Genomic DNA, 19160 nt, shown 5'->3' on the forward strand with positions numbered 1-19160 from the left:
CGACGACGCATTTCGTTTGACAGGCGATCGATCGCTGATGACTTCCTTCTCTCTCATTCTTTGACCGATAAACGACCCACTCACCGCATCGATTTCGTCGCCATTAACTTGCGGTTCGCATTTATACAGAACAGGTCATGACGGCCTCGCCGCCAGCGTCGCCCACGGGGCCGGGCCCCCAGAGACCTTATAGCGCTTTAATGCGCACCCCGCGGAGCAATAGCCGCTTGAGTATGAGCAGTAAACATGGTGGGAGCAGGGCGTCTGATGAGGATGGAAAAACCGCGGTCAAAGTTGGTGCGTTTGCCATCTAAGCTTCTGTGGAATGCCACAAGAGCTGTCATTTCCCCGCATAGGGAAACAATCGCTCTTGTACTAACCAAATCGCAGCCGTCCGTGTCCGTCCTCCGCTGAAGCCCACCGACCCCGGGTACGAATTGATCCCACAGCGTTTCCAACGTTCAATGGCCCATGTCACGTCGCCGACAAGCTTAGCCGTCGATGTCCCACAGGGTCGTAAACTCTTTGTTTTCGACCGCGTTTTCGCCGAGACTATCGAGCAGGAAGGCATCTGGGAGTATCTTAGCGACAGTGTCGGTTCCTTCCTGCAAGGCTACAATGTCTCTATTTTGGCTTACGGCCAGTCCGGGGCTGGGAAATCCTACACAATGGGGACTTCGGGCCCAAATGAGCAGAACGACACTTCGGCGATGGGTGAGTTTGCGGGTTCGTATTTGTATGGAAAGTGCAAATCGCTGATGACAATAGGTATTATCCCGCGTGCCGCTCAACTTCTGTTCGAGAAGTTAGAAGGTCCCAAACATTCTCGCAACAGCTCTACCGGTCTCCGTACGCCATCGCGATATTCAGTTAGCTCTACATCAAGTTTTGGAAAACAAAGCATTGATAAGAACTGGCAGTTGAAAGCTACCTATGTCGAGGTATGAAGACCTGCTGGATATCTGCCTCGAGGAAGACTAATTTTCGCCAGATTTACAACGAGCAATTGAGAGATTTGCTCCTTCCTGACTCCGTCCCCTCGTCAGATCGGAGTGCTGTCACTATCCGCGAAGACACCAAGGGCCGCATTATCCTGACCGGCTTACACCAAGTAAACATCAACTCTTTTGAGGATCTTATCGGCGCTTTGAACTTTGGCTCGTCCATTCGACAAACTGACTCTACCGCGATCAACGCCAAATCCTCGCGATCTCATGCGGTCTTCAGCTTGAACCTTGTTCAGCGAAAGTCTGGCAGTGGTGGAACGTCACAGAAAGACAAACGCATGTCCATGCCAGTGGAGATGCTTTCTGGTGCCGATTCGTCCGTAACAGTCGACAGCAAGCTCCACTTTGTCGATTTGGCCGGAAGCGAGCGTTTGAAGAACACGGGAGCTTCCGGTGAGCGTGCTCGCGAAGGTATTTCGATTAACGCCGGTCTTGCTGCTCTGGGAAAGGTCATCTCTCAACTATCCTCTCGCCAAGCTGGCTCTCACGTTTCCTACCGTGACTCGAAACTTACCCGATTGCTTCAAGACTCGCTGGGTGGTAACGCTTACACATACATGATTGCCTGCGTTACCCCCGCAGAATTTCATCTCAGTGAAACTTTGAACACAGTTCAGTATGCGCAAAGAGCGAGAGCGATCCAAAGCAAACCCCGTATCCAGCAGGTTGCGGATGATGGCGACAAGCATGCAGTGATCGAGAGACTCAAGGCTGAGGTTGCCTTTTTGCGGCAACAACTGCGCAATGCGGAGGACAATGAGCGACGAACTGTGGCTCCCCAGGAACGCACCGAACGCCAGAATGAACGCGAAATAGAGCTCCAAAATCAGCTGCTCGACGTCCAGGAGGGCTATAACGCGCTAAGCCAACGCCATGCCAAGCTAATCTCTGAGCTTGCGAGGGATTCGCAGCAGACCCCTGCCAATGGCGAGAATGGTGACGTTGAGTCCGCTGTGGGTGACTCTGTTGAGAGGCTTAAGCGGTCGCACTCGTTCGCGGAGTCGGTAGAACAAGTTGTTTTAGAATACGAAAAGACCATTCAGAGTCTCGAGTCCTCACTTTCCAACACCCGGACCTCCTTGTCCACAACGGAAAGTACTCTTCTCGAACGTGAGACCAAATGTGCCTACGTTGAAACGGTCAACTCTCAGCTCCAGACCCGCATTCAGAAGCTTCTGGACCGAGAATCCAGCACAGAGACCTATCTCCATGAGCTAGAGTCAAAGCTCGATGGCCAAAATTCCGGTGAAGAGCAACATGCCGCGATAGTACAAGAACTGCGCAAGGAGATTAACCGTTGCCGCGAGAGTGAGGCCAGCTGTGAAGAGTATATATCCACTTTGGAAGAGCGCCTAGCAGAGGCTGACCAAGACATGGAACTCATGCAACGCGAAATTGATCGTCTGGAGCACGTCGTGGATCGTCAACGAAGCCTAGGCAAACTGGACACCCTCCTTCACGAGTTGGACAACATCCAGGGCAAGAAGGAGGAGGAGACCCAAGACCAAGTTAAATCCGATATTGCTCCTCCAGGAGCTTACCAGCCGCGAAAGCGTGGGATGTCTCTTGATGTACTGACCGAGGCCGTCGAAACGGCTATACCTGAATCCGATGAGGGTCTGGCTGAACCAATCCCCGAGGAAGTCGAGGGCGAGATTGAAGACGCCGAGTTGACGACAAAGCAAGGTGACTCCGATCTGAAAGTTCTAGAAAGTGCGACCAGCCGCCTTGAAAGCCTTGAGAATGGACATGCGCAGAGCGGGTCTTCAAGCCCTACTCAGATGCGGGTTGTTTCCGATAAGTTGGAAACCGTCAGCCAGGAGCTTTTCGACCTACGCATTCAGCACGAGAATACTGTCAATGATTACGAGACCCTTGAGGCCAAGTACGAGGAAGCCTTGAGAGCCATGGCAGAACTTCGCCAGGATGCTGCGGACGAGGCCCGCCACGCAAATACCCGAAATCACGTCCCGACCACAACTTCTCGCCCGGTTTCTTTTTTAGAGGATATCAAGGCACCCGCGTCAAAAACTGGAACACAACACTCGTTCTCGCAATCACTCTCATCGGAATTATCCTTGGCCGGGGAGCCTGTTACTTCGCAAGACTCATATAATGCGAACACGCCGCAAACCACTGTTGATTCACAAGACGGAACTGTGCCGAACGGAACCCACGACGATGACAATATGCGCAGACTTCTTTTGGATCACCAAGAGAGTGTCAACTTGATGAAACAGAAGTACACTGAGCTCCAGGCGGAACACGAAGATACCCTAAGCTTAATCGAATCCCTCAAGGCCGAGCTACAAAGATCGAAATCTACCTCCCCCCCGACAACACCCGGCTTCAATTCCGCCCTCCGTAGAAAGACCAGTCAAAGCATCATGTCGAATATTGACCGAGCTCACCGCTCATTCAGCGGCCTGCGCAGTCTCGCAACTGAGGAATTTTCCTCTCGCCCGGATACCATGCAAAACTTCGACCTCCATCTGGATGGTGCGATGCACGAGCTTCACGTCCGTATGGAGCGTATCCAGCAACTGGAAGCGGAGAACCAGAGCGTGAAGAAGGAGATGGAAATGAAATCCACCATCATTTCAGGTCTTACTCGGGAACGATCCAGTTTGCAGGGTGCTTCTCCGGTTGACAGGGGACTTGTGAACCAACTACGTGACCAGGTTGTGCAGCAAGAGAACACATTAAGCCAGATGAGGGAGGCCCACGACATGAGGGAGAAGGTCCTTCTGGAGGAGATCGAGGAACTGAAAGGCATCCTGAAGACCCAGGAGGAAGCGGCCAAAGCACAGGATGCGCATGTGGAAGAGCAGGAGAAGAAGATCACGAGCCTTGAAGGTGAGCTGACACAATGGCAAGGCAAGCACCAGAACGCCATCGAATCCCTGCAGTCGTCGGAGAAGCAACTCCAGTCTACCCTGGCCGAGCTCAATGGCGCTCTTGCTACAATCGACACTATGCGTTCTGAGAATGGCACTTCCCGTGAAGTGACCGATAAGGAAATGGCAGCAACGCAACTGGAAAGTGACCGCGCAGAGCAAACTGAGGTTGTGGAAGAGTTGAGGCGGAAGATCGAGGAGCATGAAAGCACGTCTGCCACTCACTTGGCGAAGATTGCTTCTCTTGAAAAGTTGCACGAGGCCCAAAAGGGAGCCACTGACTCTGCGTCGACTTCAACTGAAATGGATGTCCGCCAGACCCGTATCACCGAGCTAGAGCAAGAGATTGAGAGTCACAAATCCCTTGCCGATTCACACAAGAAGGAATTGGAGTCTTGGCAGGCGTCTCATAAGCAAGAGCTGGAGGAGCTGGAGACTCGAACCAAGGCCGCTGCCCAAGGTGAGCATGAATTGCGCATCGCAGAGCAGAATAGCCAGCACGAAGAGGCCATGATGGCCTTGCGAACTGAAATTTCTGAATCGCGCGACGAGCTGGCTAAGCTACTTGGCATGGTTTCCAACCTTATCCAGTCGGATGTCACATCAGACAACCTGGCGGATCAGATCCAAGACATTTTAACGCAGAAACAGCACTTTTCAGACAAGTACGCCGAACTTATGGGCACGAATGAGGATCTTCGTAAGCAGATCGAGGCCAGACAGGGCGATGACAGTCGTGTGGAAGAGCTCAACAAGGCTGTTTCGGACAAGGACGGCAAGGTCAATGAGCTTGCTTTGCTTGTGGCCACGTTGGAAGACACTCTCCTGCAGAGGGACGAACAGATCAAGAAGAAGGAAGCGCTCGCTGCGGAAGCCCTGGCCGAGAAGCAAAAGAGCGCGCGCCTCGTCGAAGAGCTCGAGGAACAGATCACCAACAGTTTCGACCAACACAACAACCGTCTTTCTGTCATTCAACAGGAGCGTGACCAGGCTTTGGAAGACGCCAAGGCCAAGATTGTCACTTATGAGAAGGATATCGAGACTTATCGTGTGCGCATTGAGCAGCTCGAGGTGAGTAGTCTCCGTACATTCGCTGGAATTTTTACTAACAAAGGTTAGCTTCAAATCAAGAACCAGGACAACTCCCACGACCGCAGCAGCTCTCTCACATCCAACCTCCGGAAGAGCTCTTCGGCGGCGTCTCTCCCTTCGCCCCCGCCGGCTATTCCCCTCCCACCGCTCCCCACTATTGCATCCGCCACCAACGGCACTTCATCTCCTCCAAGCTCTCGGCACACTAGCAAGGAACTGGTCGGCAGTCAGGTTGTCGAGGAACAGGAGGCCCGTATTCGTACTATCGAGAAGCATCTCAATGCTGAAAAGCAACTCACCGCCACTCTGGAGGAGGCTCTGGGCGATCTAGAAGCACAGAGCAACAAGGTCAAGTCTGACTGCGACGCCTGGAAGAAGAAGGCTTGGCAGTTGGAGGAAGAGCTAGGGACTCTGCGCAAGGAGCGCAGTTCTCAACGCCTCTCGCTTCAAGCTGTCGAGGAAGAGAGGAGCGCTCGCCGCGAGGCCGAAGCTGCTCGAGCCCAACTCGAGGAGCGTATGAACGCACTAAACAAAAAGAAGAAGAAGAGCACGCTCAACTGCTTCTAGACTCTCCTTTACTTTCCCCCACATACTACGCCTTTTCATTATCTTTTTCTTCATTTCTTGCCCATGTTGAAATGCGAATTTCAGATCGTCACTGCATCATGAACTAAACGTTGATTCCCCTGTATACCTTCAGTTGATACCTTTTCCTTCACATTTTGTCGATGTTTGAATTGTGTCTACGTTTGACTTGCTTCTAACCGGCCTGATCTTTCATGCGCATTGCCCATTTCCATTCAGTACCCCCTATTTATGACTTCTTCACGACCCTCTTTGCTGGAGGTGTGACTGTTTCAACCAGTCACCTGACGTTTGTACATTCTACCCATTACCCTGTAACTGATGTGCTTAAACTTTCTATCGCTTATTGTTTAGGAGCGGCCAGGCATTGCCATCGCTTATAGGATAGCGAATTGTCGTTTTTTGTCTCATTGGTGTCTTATCTCGACGCAGTAGAAGTTAAATATCCCGCTTTGCGCATGAATCTGTACAGATTGGGTGTGGGATATAAAAGTATTTCGTTCCCCCAATCTATAACTACCTTTGCCATATTATAATTCCAATCCACCTATGTCAAAAGTATATTTAAGTTTCCAACGAAGTTTAGATAGCTGACTCATCACATGACGTCGTTCCCGCCGCGTGTCTTTACTGACAGGAAAGTGAAGCTCCAGCTCAGCTTTAACTGACTCTCTAACGCCAGAAACCACAACCAACCCAAAAATCCTGCCAAAATGGCAGCAAAACAACGTCTGATCCCCGCGAAATCAAACATAACAATAATCCACCCTGACCTCGGCATTGGCGGCGCCGAACGCCTTATAATCGACGTCGCGCTCGCCCTCCAAAACACCGGACACAAAGTCACAATCTACACCTCGCACTGCGACAAGTCACACTGTTTCGAGGAGGCGCGGGACGGAACGCTCGATGTCCGTGTGCGCGGGGATAAATACCTCCCAGCCAATCTAGGTGGGCGGTTCGTTGTCCTCTTTGCGATTCTCCGCCAGGTCTGGTTGACGGTGGAGCTCTTGGGGGAGCTGGCTGCGCGAACAGATACAGGTACAGACGAGAAAACGGACGAGGTTTTTATTGTCGACCAGGTACCCGCCTGCGTGCCGTTACTGAAGACGTTCGGGCCGGGTCGGTCTTCGGCGAGACAGCGGATTCTGTTCTACTGTCATTTCCCGGACCAGTTGCTGGCGCGGCGGGATGAGGGGGGCTCGTTGCTTCTGAGTGCGTTGAAGGGTGTATACCGGTATCCGTTTGATTGGTTTGAGGGGTGGGCGATGGGGGCGGCGGATCGGGTTGTTGCGAACTCGAGGTTTACGAGGGGTGTTGTGGCAGGTGTGTTTGGGGGGAACAGGCTGGGGGATGTACGGGTTGTTTATCCTTGTGTTGATACGGAGAGTGCAGAGGTCATTGAGCGAAGTGAGGGAGAAGAGGAGCAGGCGTTATGGGGTGGAAAGAAGATATTGCTTAGTGTGAATCGGTTCGAGAGGAAGAAGGATCTTGCGCTTGCGATTCGTGCGTATCATGGGCTTGGGGAGAAGAGGCGAGGGACGAGGTTGGTTGTTGCTGGTGTGTATACCCTGTTTGTCCTTTTGGTTGAGAGACTCAGTGCTAATGAGAGATGGATGGCAGGCGGCTACGACCCTCGAATCGTCGAAAACGTCCAATACCACAAAGAACTCGATACCCTTGCGACGTCGCTCGGACTTCAGACGGCGACTTCTAAAACCGTCCCATCCGCTCTATCAATCCCTGACACTGTCGACGTGCTCTTCCTCCCCTCCACCCCCTCTGCATTCCGCGACACCCTCATCTCCCAATCCTCCCTCCTCCTCTACACCCCAATAAACGAGCACTTCGGGATCGTTCCAATCGAAGCGATGCGCGCGGGCATCCCCGTCCTTGCATCCAACACAGGCGGTCCGCTGGAAACAATCGTTGAAGGCGAAACGGGCTGGCTCCGCGACGCCACCGATGTCCCAGCGTGGACGGCTGTGATGGACAAGGTGCTCTACCAGATGAGCGAAAGCGAGCTAGAGCGGATATCAACGAAAGCGAAGGAGCGAGTGGAAGCGGAATTCTCGTTACGGGCGATGGGAGAGAAACTTGAAGTGGAGATTGGGGAGATGCTGGGCTCTGAGAGGCGGGCGTTTAATGGGCTGCAGCAGGTGTTGCTTTTGCTGGGGATAGTTGGGGTGGGAATTGCGGTTCTTGTTGCTTTGGCTTTGAGATTGGTTGGCTTTGTATAATACCCCTGTAGCACAACATATGCATCTACGCTTTAGTTCGACATCGCATTCGAGACTCCGAAAATACCAGCCTGGGCAATATTGAGCGCCAGTCAAGTCGCGACGTCAAGTTGTCTCGCCCCAAGGCAGTGGGCGCTTAATCAATGGCTGGCAGCCAGTCCTCGCCCACTCGAAACACCACACCTGCAAAGGGTCTGCGCCGCAGGAACCCGAAGAAAATATTTACTTTCTTTGGGCCTGACATTCCAACAGCGGCTATGCAGCGGCTCTCAATGGCCGTGCTCTGGTCCCTGAAACAACCCGCCAATTCAGCCTCGACTGTTATCATATAACCATGCATCGTCCGCGCCAGCGTCTATCCCCCCCGCTCTCCATCGTTCTCTTCTCTTCTCGAAGGAAACCGAAATCGTGGAAAGGGGCTTTTCACGGCCCAGATTATGAAGAAATGCTCAATGTTTTCCTTGCCCGTTTCTATCTGCGTCTGGGGTTTGCTTATGGTGGCTTTGTCTCATAGTGCGTCTGCAGCGGATTCAGACAGGACTTACTTCACAAATCCGCCCTCGTCGCAATCCGATGCAGATGGCATGCCGGTTTATGAACTGGGAAGTGTCCAGGAGATCTCATGGACGACAGACCTGGATATTTTCAATATCAGCATCTGGCAACGCGATCGGGGGAGTGGGAATAAAAACAGTGGAGGGAATATCTTCGGTTTGTCGACCAACAACTCACACAGCTCTCAGTCTCGAACTAATAGAAGAACAGCCAAAACAAGCCCTTCCGAAACAATAAACACCTTCTCCTGGGCTGTGCAAACCTACTCACTCGATCTCAGCGACTCCTCAATCTTCTTCCTCTCCATAGAAGCCGGTTCGCACAGTTCGACATCCGCAAACTTCAACATCACATCCTCCACCAAATCATATCCCTCCAGCTCCCCAATCGCAGACTCAGACTCAGAATCAGAATCAGAATCAGACCCAGACTCCCCCACAACAACCGACTCACCAACATCCCTAACCTCAACCGGCAAAATCGCCCTAGGCCTCGGCGCCGGCATCGGCGCACCACTAATCTCCCTCCTCGCCATCCTCGCCTACTTCCAGTACCGCAGTGCGCGAAGAGCATACGCACACACCCAAGCGCTTCAAAACCATCCCGATTATCATCATCATTCACATCCACAGTCCCAAGCACCACCACCGGCATGGCGCCACCCGTCCGCCTCGCCGGGTATGGACCAACTTACCGTCCCACCATCAATACTCCCGCCGAAGCAGGTCCCAGCGTCTGTCCCTTTGTATAGGAACCGGAGTTTGCCGCCGTCAGAACTTCCGCAGAAATTGGCCAGGCCGGTTTATGAGCCGCCGTGGGAGGTTCATTCGGATTCTGCTGTGGGACATGCACCCGTACCTGCACCTGCACCCGCACTGGTAGGGCTGGGAGTTGGTGTTGGTGTTGGAAATTGGAGTGGGAATGAACATACGAAGAGGACGGGCTATAGCAGAGGCCCAAGGCCTGAAACTAGGAATACGAGCGTGCGATCCTCAGCGGGACTGGGGATTCCAGAGTTACCTGGGGAGGGGTCTAATTTTATATAATTGCCCGTGTTACTTCCTGGCTTTAATAGAGTTTCTATGTATCTATTTACTACTTTATATATAACTACTGAGGAAAATGCATGGGGGCTTTTGTCTTGTCTGTATCAACTAATCCGTGTTCTATTAAGAGTCTCTAATAAACTACCTACTGGTTCTGAGTTTCTGGTCCAAAAATACGGTCGATGTCGTCTTCCAACACCTCAGACGTGATTATATCAAATTTGCTATAACGGTCGAGCTTCATTCCGTTCCGTTGCTTTTTTTTGGCGAACTTGCGGAGATCGTTCACCATGTCCATAACCATAGAATTTTCCTCCAAAACCTCCAGTCGGTGGGCCTTGAGGCGATCCAGCATATCTACAATTTTGGAAAGGAACACGATCTCCGTCACTAGCGGTACACAGGGAGACTGAGCGTTCACAGGCATGTTGCGCAAGGCTGACAGCTCTTGTACCGCTATCTCCACCTTATACCGGCTCCCGGAACGATGGGTTTCTTTCCACCGAGTTAAATGATCGCAGATCTTAGCGAGCTGGCTCTTCACCGTTGCAACGCAATTCCACCGCCGCTGGGAAACCGCTGTGGCCAAGGTAATGGTATTAATATCGAGATGCATTGAGAGAAAATCCGCTTTATGCGGATCACGGTGATCAAACTCCACGCTGAGGATGGCGAGGGCATCGTGGTAAAACAATCGAGACTTTGTGTCCTCTGCGATCTTAACATGGCTCCCACGAAACCTCGGATCTCGCATATCGAGCCAAAAGTCACTATCCACGATGTTGGGTAAGAGCCAATCGAGATATGCGCCCATCCACGAATGACAGGAAAACTGACTTCCTAGGCTATACAACTCCCTGATGTCTTTCAGCGACTGAAACGGCACGACGAGATTATATGCAGCCCGTAGCCACATCTCGAAGCATCCTATCTCACGTTGGGTTGGAGGGTCTAGTACCATTGAGATGGAGTTTGCTATGTCGGTGTCCACGATACCAAGATGTCTGCTGCCATCGGTAAAGTCCCACTTTGCAACGAACCGGAGGCGATGTAGAACTGGGTCCTGGGGATCGCGGGGGTTGGGAATATGCTGACTTAGATTTTGCACCAGGCCTGCTATTTGGGTAAAATGGACTACGTAGAAATAAGGGCCAGCAGCGATCAAAGTGTCTGGTGGGGATCCGTCAAGCGATACAAAAGATGTCGTGCTCTCGTCTGTGTGAGGTTCTGGTGGTGGAAGATACCACGGAGGAAGTTGGAACGCGACTGATGTTCCCATTGATGTAAATAAGGATTATAAATATAAGTTTAAACTGTTGAAGTCGAGTCGCAGTTTGAGACTGGATATCCATGGGATGGAAATGATCGTGTGCTGATTGCTCCTGCCATTCTCGCCTGCTATTGGATATAATTTAGGCAAGTGCGACTGAGTATCAGTCTACCTTACTACTTTATATTCAACAAGAGATATGCTAGTCTACACATAATATAGTCCGAATGTGTTCTATTGTTAAGGTGCAAGACGAAGAGTAAGTTAGGGCAGGCTCGGGGGGCGGAAGTTAAGATGTAAAAGCACACGGCAAGCATACCCGTAGAAGTCAAAAATACACTTTAAGTCCACTATAGACACTCCCACATCCTATTATCGAAGTAATTTTTTTGTTGTGAAAGTCACGCATTGGCCTATGGAAGGCTCCCAACAGTTCCTCATCGGCTACAGCGGCACAGCCTTACGAGAAGACCCAGTGGAACCAGCCTCTATTAACATAAAACACTGGCTATCTTCCGCAGGCAAACCAGAGTCCGATATTCTTGCAGGAAACGGCATCTTCTGCACTGAGTCGGCATATTCTGTCCCCATTGACATGGCCCTTTCTTATCTGATCTTATCTGATTGATCAACGGCGGCAGGCTCTGCGTTCATTGGTTGCTTGCCGGTGGAGGCTCCCCGCCAGGCTCCACTCTTCAATTTCTACTCTGGCCCACAATGATGGCACGGTGTTTCTTGTACTCACAGAAAGAACATAAATAGGCTCTTATTGACTCAATTGGAAAGTTGGCTACAACTCCATCAAGTTTCAATCGCCTCCATCTCCAAAATTACCATGCGATTCTCTACCTTCGGCATCCTCTTCTCCCTCCTGGTTCTCCCTGGCCTCGCAACCCCAGTCGAGGCCACAGACGCCTCGTCTCTGGTAGCCAGAGTTAACAAAGCCGATGTAAGTAGAGCACCGCCGTTTTAGTATCTTCATTACTTATAAACATACGATGCAAAGGCCGAATTCATTACTAAACGCTGCTGCATCAACTGCCACAACCCTTACGCCAGCTGCCTGAACAACGACAAGCGCGAGGCCGTTGCCACCGAGGAAGAGGCTCTCTTTGGTCCTCAGAAGCGCTGCTGTATTAACTGCGACAACCCGAATGCTAGATGTAAGCGCGACGAGATCCCGGCTAATTGGCCTTCTAAGCGTTGCTGCATCAACTGCGATAACCCCTATGCCTCCTGCCTGACGAATAATAAGCGTGAGGCTGTGGATTCTTTGGAGGAGGCTGTTGAGGGTGACAGTTAATTAAAAGTTTGAAAAATAGACGATTGAGATGATAGCGTTATTTTTCGACCTTTGAAATATCTCAGCTAACATTTGGCTCGTGTCTATTGCTCTGGTAGATAGTGCCTTTGAAGCAATTTCACTTGCGTATTACTTACGAATAATAGCATGGATAATATAATAATAATATGAATAGTATACAAGTCCAGCAGCACAGCCTGAGTAGCTGGCGTTGGACAAAAGTATATAGACCCATGAGATGTTCATTGTGAGTAAACGTCGCCGAACTGAGAGTAGAATATACCATTCAATAATAATACCTTTCAGACACTTTCCCCCAGAGATTGGCTAGTGAGGTTATATGAAAAAGTGACCCCAAACTATCCAAAATATACCAGAACAGCCATTACAAATCCTCTCTCGAGTCTCCAATAGTCAGAGGACCGTTTTTCACCATAATAGTGAGGACCTCATAAAGAACATCAGCAGCAGCCATAGTCGTCAACTCAGCATTCGTATCATAAGCAGGGGCAACCTCAACAATATCCGCACTGATCAAGTTCAGTCCATCGAGTCCGCGGATAATCGTGCGAATCTCACGAGTCGACCAGCCGCCAGTCTCAGGTGTGCCAGTTCCAGGCGCGAAGGCCGGGTCTATGGAATCGATGTCGATGGAAAGGTAGATCGGGTTGTCGGTTCCGACTCTGTCCCGGATCCTCTTGATGATGCCGTCAGTTCCGATTGTATCGATCTCGCGGGCTTCGACAATCTCGAAGCCGACGTAACCGTCGTTGTCGTAGTCTGAGGGGCCAGATAGTGTGGTGCGGATGCCGGCGTGGATGTTGGTGTCGTTCCTCAAGAGGCCTTCCATGGCGGCGTGGTAGAAGTAGGTTCCGTGATTGATGGATGCGACCTCGCTTGGTGAGCCACCGAACACTTTTGGCTTCCAGGTGTCCCTATATCGATGTCAGTATACATCTTTGTAAAAGTATTATTAACTAACAGATGGCTATCGAAGTGGATGACAGTGACTGGTCCGTAAGCCTTGTTGATACTGCGCAGCAACGGCAGTGTAATGGTGTGGTCACCTCCAAGCGTAATTATACGTGGGAGAGTCTTGCCTGCACGAGATGGGCCCACACCGTTGGAATCGGTATAGGGCTTGCGCATCAACAAGCTGTTATGGCCCTGCTCAATCTGCTGGATGGCCCAGGCATTGTCGTATCTGTAACGTGTCAGTTTCCGCAAAGCCCAACAACCCTATCTACCCACAGGTTCAACTTACGAAGTAACTGGGATATCACCACAGTCCAAAACCTTCAGCTCATTGCTGAACGGGTTTGCCTCCAGCGGCACATTGTAACCACCGCTGAAAGCCAATTTGCGTGAGCCTTGACACTGTAAGCAGAGCCCGAGAGAACATACTAGAGATTGAGGCGGCGAGAACCTTGCCTGATGCCGCTAGGTCCGAACCTAGCCCCCGGTCTGTAAGAAGTGCCAGTGTCGAACGGGGCACCTGCGGTAAGTTAGAATGGTCATAAGATGAACTACAGTCAACATTATAACATACCAATGAAGGCAATGTCGAACTTCTCTTCCTCACTGGCGAGGCAGGGAAAGTATGGAAGACGTCCGAAGGTGGAGATACCAGAGAAGACAGAGTCGGCCTGGCTTGTTAGTGTATGATAGTTCGTAGAGGGCGTATACTTACCTGAGTGCCGCCGTCGCCAGGAAGTGTGTTGTACCACAACTTCTGCAGTGGCCCTGTAAGAGGGGTCTGATGGTTGCCGTGGGCAGACGCCACTGCTGAAAAAGCAAAAAGGCTTGCGATTGAGAGAAGCATGACTTTATATGGAGAGAGAGACCACTAGGAGAGAGGGATGGAGTCTGAGGGTTGAACTGGGGGACGACTGTTTATGTATGTTGTCATCTGTCGCCGCTTGCACTTCTTCCCCTCAACACAATCCTCCCATCACTCGCCCTCTCCGACAGCTACTCGCAATATTCAAAAGTTTTAGGTAATTGAATTGGCACGTTTGATTCAAGATTCAGCGATATCCTAATTAGAGCCCGCAAATCAACAGTGCTAACATTACACAAGACAAACAGAGCGCCGATATTCGGATCCCTCATCTCCTCCCACCTTCTCGATCGAGGCGATATTTTGAGTTAATCTGAAGATGGGTATCTCGATGAATTTTGCGATGGGTATGATGCATTTGTGAGACAGCGCTCCCTTCAACTTCCAAATCAGAACAACGAGAGGAGAGCCAAGAGAGATCTATGCATGGATAAGCTTATACTGCATCCATTTTGATAAGGAATGACGGTGACTGATAAGAAGTCATATCCAATGATGCAACGAGATGCTGGCCACGCCAAACCGATGTCCAGAAAAGGAAGGCCGGGGGAGAAGGACAAGGCCGTCAGAGCGCGCGAACGAAGCTATCCCCAGTTTCCGCACAGCGGCCAACCAGCAACCAACAGCGACGAGGCTTCTTATCGCGCCAATGATATGAATGAGATGCTCTTTTATCTCAACTTCTCGGCCTTCCACTCATCTATGAAATCACCTTCTCCTTCTCATCTCCATCTTGGTGATTTTGCTAGTTATTCGAACCGCGGAGAAATACTGGCCTACGCGTTGTTTGATAACGGTTTGTTCATAGTTTCAATTTTCTCTATTCGCCTTCCTGTTAGAGTTGCTCGAGAGAGAGATCCAGAGCTGCATTGGTATATCTCCAAATACACATTGCTCGGCTCTACCTCACTATCCTAGACTGTAGTCGTGGCACCATTCATATTGTTTCCGGCTTCCATCCGCAGGAAAGCCTTACCGACCTCCTTATTCCAATTGCTAAGAGCCACAACCACCCACTCCAAGGCCCCCACCAAGTACAGCGCGATACACTGTCCAAGCCACAATCCCTTCAGTCCCCAACCGTGGAATGCAAGCCAGATACCTAAAGGCAACGCACCACAGTAGTAGCTGATAATATTCACCAACGCACCAATATGCTGCCGGCCCATCCCTCTCAGACTCCCGCCACAGCTCCCGTTCAGGCCGTCGGCGATCTGGAATAAAGCCACATACGGTAGCACCTCAGCCGTAAGACGAACGACGCGCTCATCAGAGTTGAAAATTTTGGCAAAATCATGCCGCGTCCCCATCAGCACGGCCAGGACCACCCCACCAAGAAGCATGCTAAGCCAGGCAGCGACGTTGGCTGCTCTTGCAGCACCGACTGCATTCCTTGATCCGAGGAGGTTTCCCACTCTCGCGGACGTGGCGACGCCTACTCCAAAGGGGATCGTGTTCAGGACTTGATCGGCGGTCATAATGACGCTCTGGGCAGCAAGTGGAATGGTTCCTAGGCGGCCTGCAGCAAGGGCTACGATTTCAAAGGCCCACCATTCGGTGCCGACATGGACGATGCCGAGAACTGCCAGGCGGGCAAAAGTGCGTAAGTTCTGGAGGGACTCTCGTGTCCATCCGCCCCAGCATTCAGAGCCGGCAATAAACCGGGCATACAGAACCAACAGGGCAAATGACAGCCAGTACGATATGCCGAGAGCGAATGGGGCACCCAACAGATCCATGTGAAAGGTGTAACAAAAAAGATAGTTGAGGAGCGCATTGAGCGGAGAGGTAATCAGAAGAACGTACGTCCCAGGGCGCATAATACCTGACAATCATCAGCCAATAGCAAGGGGAAGGCCGAGTCCAGCACGATATGACCTACCTTGGGCCTGCAGATACTTCTTCATGAGCTCGAAATAGATGTACCCCAGTCCACCAGGGATAAGGCAAGTCAGGAAACGGGCACTGTCCCTAGAGAGATGAGGGTCCTGCCCCAGGGCCAGAAATACCGGCTCCGCACACGCCCAGAGAACGGCAACTGGAAGATAGAACAAGCCGAGCACAAAGAACCCGCGCTGCAGTAAGATTCCAAGATCATGTTTATTCGCACTGCCCGTGAATGACGAAGATGCTAGGGTGTCGACCGCGGTCGTGCCTCCTAACGCAATCATCCACGCCGTGATCATGGCGAACATAAGGGAGGACGCACTGGTTGCAAGATGCTCAGGGGAGATTCGTCCGACAATCAAAACGGAGATCGTCTGAAGACTATTCTGAAGAGTGTAGGCCAAGATAACGGGGACAGAGCCTTTGAGCAGCCACCAGAGCTCAGAGAGAACGGCTCTCCTGTTCTCTTGTTTGCCATCGTATTGGGCTTCCTGGGGATCATCGGTGTCAGTCGGCCTGGGTAGCAGAGAAGTATACTCGCTGGGGCTGTCGCTGGGTAAGCTGCCGCGAGAAGTACGCAGAGATTCGTACATCCTGCAGAAATAAGAAGAATGGCGAAGAGAAAACAGAGGAAGATATTGTGCAGTTATATTCTGTCTCTACTCATAAGGTACTCATGTCATATATCACAGCCTGTAGCTCATACCTCCATCAAATAGCCGAAGCATCCACGTTGCAAAGCAGCAGAATTCCTTACACCCATCATCCACACCCTAATACCCCTGTGGACCCATCCAGCACACGCAGTAGCTCGCAGAGAAGAGGCCCCACCGATAGAACAAAGTTTATAAGACCAGGTATCAAGTCCCTCCGGAATCGCCGTTATCTCATAGCTTATCAGTTCTCAATCTATTTACCCAAACGGGCATAGAGGGTCCCGGGATGAAGTATGAAATGGCGCGTTTCGGGCTGGTGGTTATCGGGTCGCAATCATCGATTAAGATCATTATCATCTCGTGAATAATAGTAATTGAGATTATTAGTGTTGAGAGGAGGAGCTTTGCTATTGAGGTTTTAATGGTTGCGAGGAGGACGAGGAGGGTTGGGCTGATCATTGTGGGAGAGATAAAGGTCAGGGCAAGTTGCAGTGGTGATATGAGAGATGCTTAGTGGATTTATAGTCTTTAACGGATTATGTATGGGTAACCGTCTTATCGACTTTTTAGAATGGTTTATAGTATAATCATACATTATTTCAATTCCCAAACGGGGTGCGATAAGAGATATCTCTTTGCCTCGCCATTCGATCTCTATCAGCGTCATTGTATCATGTCCCATCATTCCACTCTCTCAAAATGGTGCCCTATATATCCAATTCCCATTTCTACACCCTTATTCTATTCCATGCGAAGCCATGTCTGAGTCCGAAAAGAGACTCGAAATGGATTCCGCCGTCCAAGAAAAAAATGCCTTGGATATCACCACAACTGTCGCCGTCGAGCACAATGGCATCAGAGTCCATCCCCAACCAACAGCAGACCCTCTTGATCCACTAAACTGGACTCGCCTACAGAAACACACTATCCTCGGCATTGTAATGTTCAAGTATGACTATTCTCTATCTTGCATAACCGCCCCAGCTAAAACCCATACAGATACTTCCTCTTCACCTACCTCACAACCACAACCGTGCCTTCATTCCCCGAAATCCAGACCCAGTTCGCCATCACATATTCCCAGGTAAACTGGACGGTTGCAGTCCCAGCACTGGGCCTGTCAGTAGGCCCGCTCTTCTGGTCTTCGCTCAGCGACATCTACGGCCGGCGCATCGTTGTTGTGACTGGTACATTCATTGCCCTCGTTTCCACAATCGGCGCTGCAGTCGCGAATCGGTATGGAGGGTATATGGTTGCGAGGTTCTTCCAGGGGTTTGGCGTGAGTCCAGCGTCGAGCGTTGGGATGGCTGTTGGTGTGTCCCCCAGTACCCTATACTAAGCCGTACTGTAACCCTAACTTGACAGTGAACGACCTCTTCTTCGACTACCAGCGCGGCGAGAAACTCGGCCTGTGGGTTCTTGCAATTGACGCAGGATTACTGGTTGGACCAACCTGTACGTTTCCATCTATTGGTCTATGCTCTACAGAATGACGCTAATACCAAATGCCGATGATAGTCGGCGGCTTGCTCAACCTCGTCAGCGCCGCATGGATAAACTGGTTCAACGCAATCCTCTTCGGCATTCTCTTCCTGCTCGAGCTCTTTCTCATGCCCGAGACGCTCTACCCACGTAGCATGATGCTCACTCTCATGCCAACAGCAGCAGCAGCAGCAACCCCCAACCTGGAAAATGGATATAAACAACCCACCCGCACCAAAACCCTCCCCTTCCTCAACATCTCCCCCGTCCCTGCCCTGCGCACCCCACGCCTCACAACAACCCTAACCCGGTTTCTATACACATTCACCCTCCCCACCATCTCCCTCGCGGTCCTGGGCTACGGCTTTCTATGGTACTGGTGGGTTCTCTCGGTGATCACCATGATCCCAGCTGCATATCCACAATACAGCCCGCTGATCCAGGGCCTGCTGTTCCTGGGACTGCTAGCCGGAACTGTAGTCTCCGAGGTGTGTTGCTCGGGGAGACTGAGTGACTACATTGTGAAACGCCTAGCGAGGCAGAATGGGGGTGTGAGGGTTGCCGAGATGAGGCTTTGGCTGGTTTATCCCGCTGCTTTGGTTACGGCTGGTACGTTTATACTTACACTTTTCTTTTCTTTTCTTTTTTTTTTTTTTTCCTGTTGTTGTATCGGTTTGATTTTAAAATGATTGGGATGGCTAACTTGCTGTGCCTTCCCGCTTAGTTGGCTTGGTTTTATTCGGGATCAGTATAGACAACGCCTACCACTGGATGGTTGGGCAGGTTGCGTTCTTCCTCTGTATGTTCCCTTAACACTCCTTTTTGCCCATGAATTCCTTCTAACGGTAATAACAGTCGCAGCTGGAATCCAAGTCGGCAACACCGTGGTCTCGAGCTATATCATCGACAGCTACCCACTGCAGTCGACGAGTGTGGTGATTTTCTACGCGGTGTTTCTGAACTTGAGCGCGTTTGTTAATCCTGTACTTTTCTCCAGCTTTCTTTATTTTTTTTTTACGTTTATATATATATATATTTACTCCATTTGGTAGAGCTGGACTAATGGCTGGCAGTTCTTTATATCGCCGTGGCAGGAATCCGTTGGGTGGACGTGGACGTTCACGACACAGGCGCTTGTCGTGGTTGTCCCTGGGACGATGCTCTTCGCGGGCTTGCAGCAGTATGGGCCAGCTTTGCGGGCAAAGGCACCGATGCCATCGTGGGTGAATCCGGAGTTTGACGCGAGCTAGGACGAAGCATGTATCCTGCGCAAAGATATGTGCATTGAGAACAGCAATGG

The 19160-nt window shown here is 51.0% G+C and overlaps 8 protein-coding genes across 8 annotated transcripts; 5 read left to right on the forward strand and 3 right to left on the reverse strand.

Annotated features, from left to right (window-relative positions):
• Positions 1–246: 246 nt before the first annotated feature.
• On the forward strand, positions 247–5563 carry ASPSYDRAFT_54809 (kinesin family protein; the record flags this gene model as incomplete). Its single annotated transcript, XM_040848915.1, has 5 exons — positions 247–301; positions 391–714; positions 769–941; positions 992–4975; positions 5024–5563. The coding sequence occupies 5 exons, from the start codon at positions 247–249 to the stop codon at positions 5561–5563; spliced, it is 5076 nt and encodes a 1691-aa protein (XP_040705649.1).
• Positions 5564–6294: 731 nt separating this feature from the next.
• ASPSYDRAFT_85543 (GDP-Man:Man(1)GlcNAc(2)-PP-dolichol alpha-1,3-mannosyltransferase) lies at positions 6295–7821 on the forward strand (the record flags this gene model as incomplete). The annotated part of the gene is made up of 1 exon (XM_040851535.1): positions 6295–7821. The coding sequence occupies one exon, from the start codon at positions 6295–6297 to the stop codon at positions 7819–7821; it is 1527 nt and encodes a 508-aa protein (XP_040705650.1).
• A 218-nt stretch (positions 7822–8039) lies between these two features.
• ASPSYDRAFT_592842 (uncharacterized protein) lies at positions 8040–9494 on the forward strand. The gene has a single exon (XM_040849672.1). The coding sequence runs from the start codon at positions 8259–8261 to the stop codon at positions 9420–9422; it is 1164 nt and encodes a 387-aa protein (XP_040705651.1). The 5' UTR covers positions 8040–8258; the 3' UTR covers positions 9423–9494.
• Positions 9495–10701, reverse strand: ASPSYDRAFT_1166395 (uncharacterized protein; the record flags this gene model as incomplete). The annotated part of the gene is made up of 1 exon (XM_040840181.1): positions 9495–10701. The coding sequence occupies one exon, from the start codon at positions 10699–10701 to the stop codon at positions 9568–9570; it is 1134 nt and encodes a 377-aa protein (XP_040705652.1). The 3' UTR covers positions 9495–9567.
• An 826-nt stretch (positions 10702–11527) lies between these two features.
• ASPSYDRAFT_27509 (uncharacterized protein) lies at positions 11528–11995 on the forward strand (the record flags this gene model as incomplete). Its single annotated transcript, XM_040844405.1, has 2 exons — positions 11528–11641; positions 11699–11995. 2 exons carry the CDS (start codon positions 11528–11530, stop codon positions 11993–11995), a joined length of 411 nt encoding a protein of 136 aa, XP_040705653.1.
• A 385-nt stretch (positions 11996–12380) lies between these two features.
• ASPSYDRAFT_54811 (agmatinase) lies at positions 12381–13817 on the reverse strand (the record flags this gene model as incomplete). Its single annotated transcript, XM_040848916.1, has 6 exons — positions 12381–12930; positions 12978–13199; positions 13260–13343; positions 13400–13490; positions 13545–13641; positions 13686–13817. 6 exons carry the CDS (start codon positions 13815–13817, stop codon positions 12381–12383), a joined length of 1176 nt encoding a protein of 391 aa, XP_040705654.1.
• A 932-nt stretch (positions 13818–14749) lies between these two features.
• On the reverse strand, positions 14750–16315 carry ASPSYDRAFT_85548 (MATE family efflux transporter; the record flags this gene model as incomplete). The annotated part of the gene is made up of 2 exons (XM_040851536.1): positions 14750–15660; positions 15718–16315. 2 exons carry the CDS (start codon positions 16313–16315, stop codon positions 14750–14752), a joined length of 1509 nt encoding a protein of 502 aa, XP_040705655.1.
• Positions 16316–17163: 848 nt separating this feature from the next.
• Positions 17164–19110, forward strand: ASPSYDRAFT_144491 (putative MFS transporter; the record flags this gene model as incomplete). Its single annotated transcript, XM_040841433.1, has 7 exons — positions 17164–17327; positions 17378–17691; positions 17744–17833; positions 17897–18469; positions 18585–18659; positions 18716–18843; positions 18934–19110. The coding sequence occupies 7 exons, from the start codon at positions 17164–17166 to the stop codon at positions 19108–19110; spliced, it is 1521 nt and encodes a 506-aa protein (XP_040705656.1).
• Positions 19111–19160: the final 50 nt, after the last annotated feature.

The sequence above is a fragment of the Aspergillus sydowii genome, assembly GCF_001890705.1.
Source record: "Aspergillus sydowii CBS 593.65 unplaced genomic scaffold ASPSYscaffold_2, whole genome shotgun sequence".
Lineage (NCBI taxonomy): Eukaryota > Fungi > Ascomycota > Eurotiomycetes > Eurotiales > Aspergillaceae > Aspergillus > Aspergillus sydowii.

What these genes read in the sequence shown, in the direction of transcription:
- ASPSYDRAFT_592842 (XM_040849672.1), top strand. Translation starts at nt 8,259, where the DNA reads ATGAAGAAATGCTCAATGTTTTCCTTGCCCGTTTCTATCTGCGTCTGG.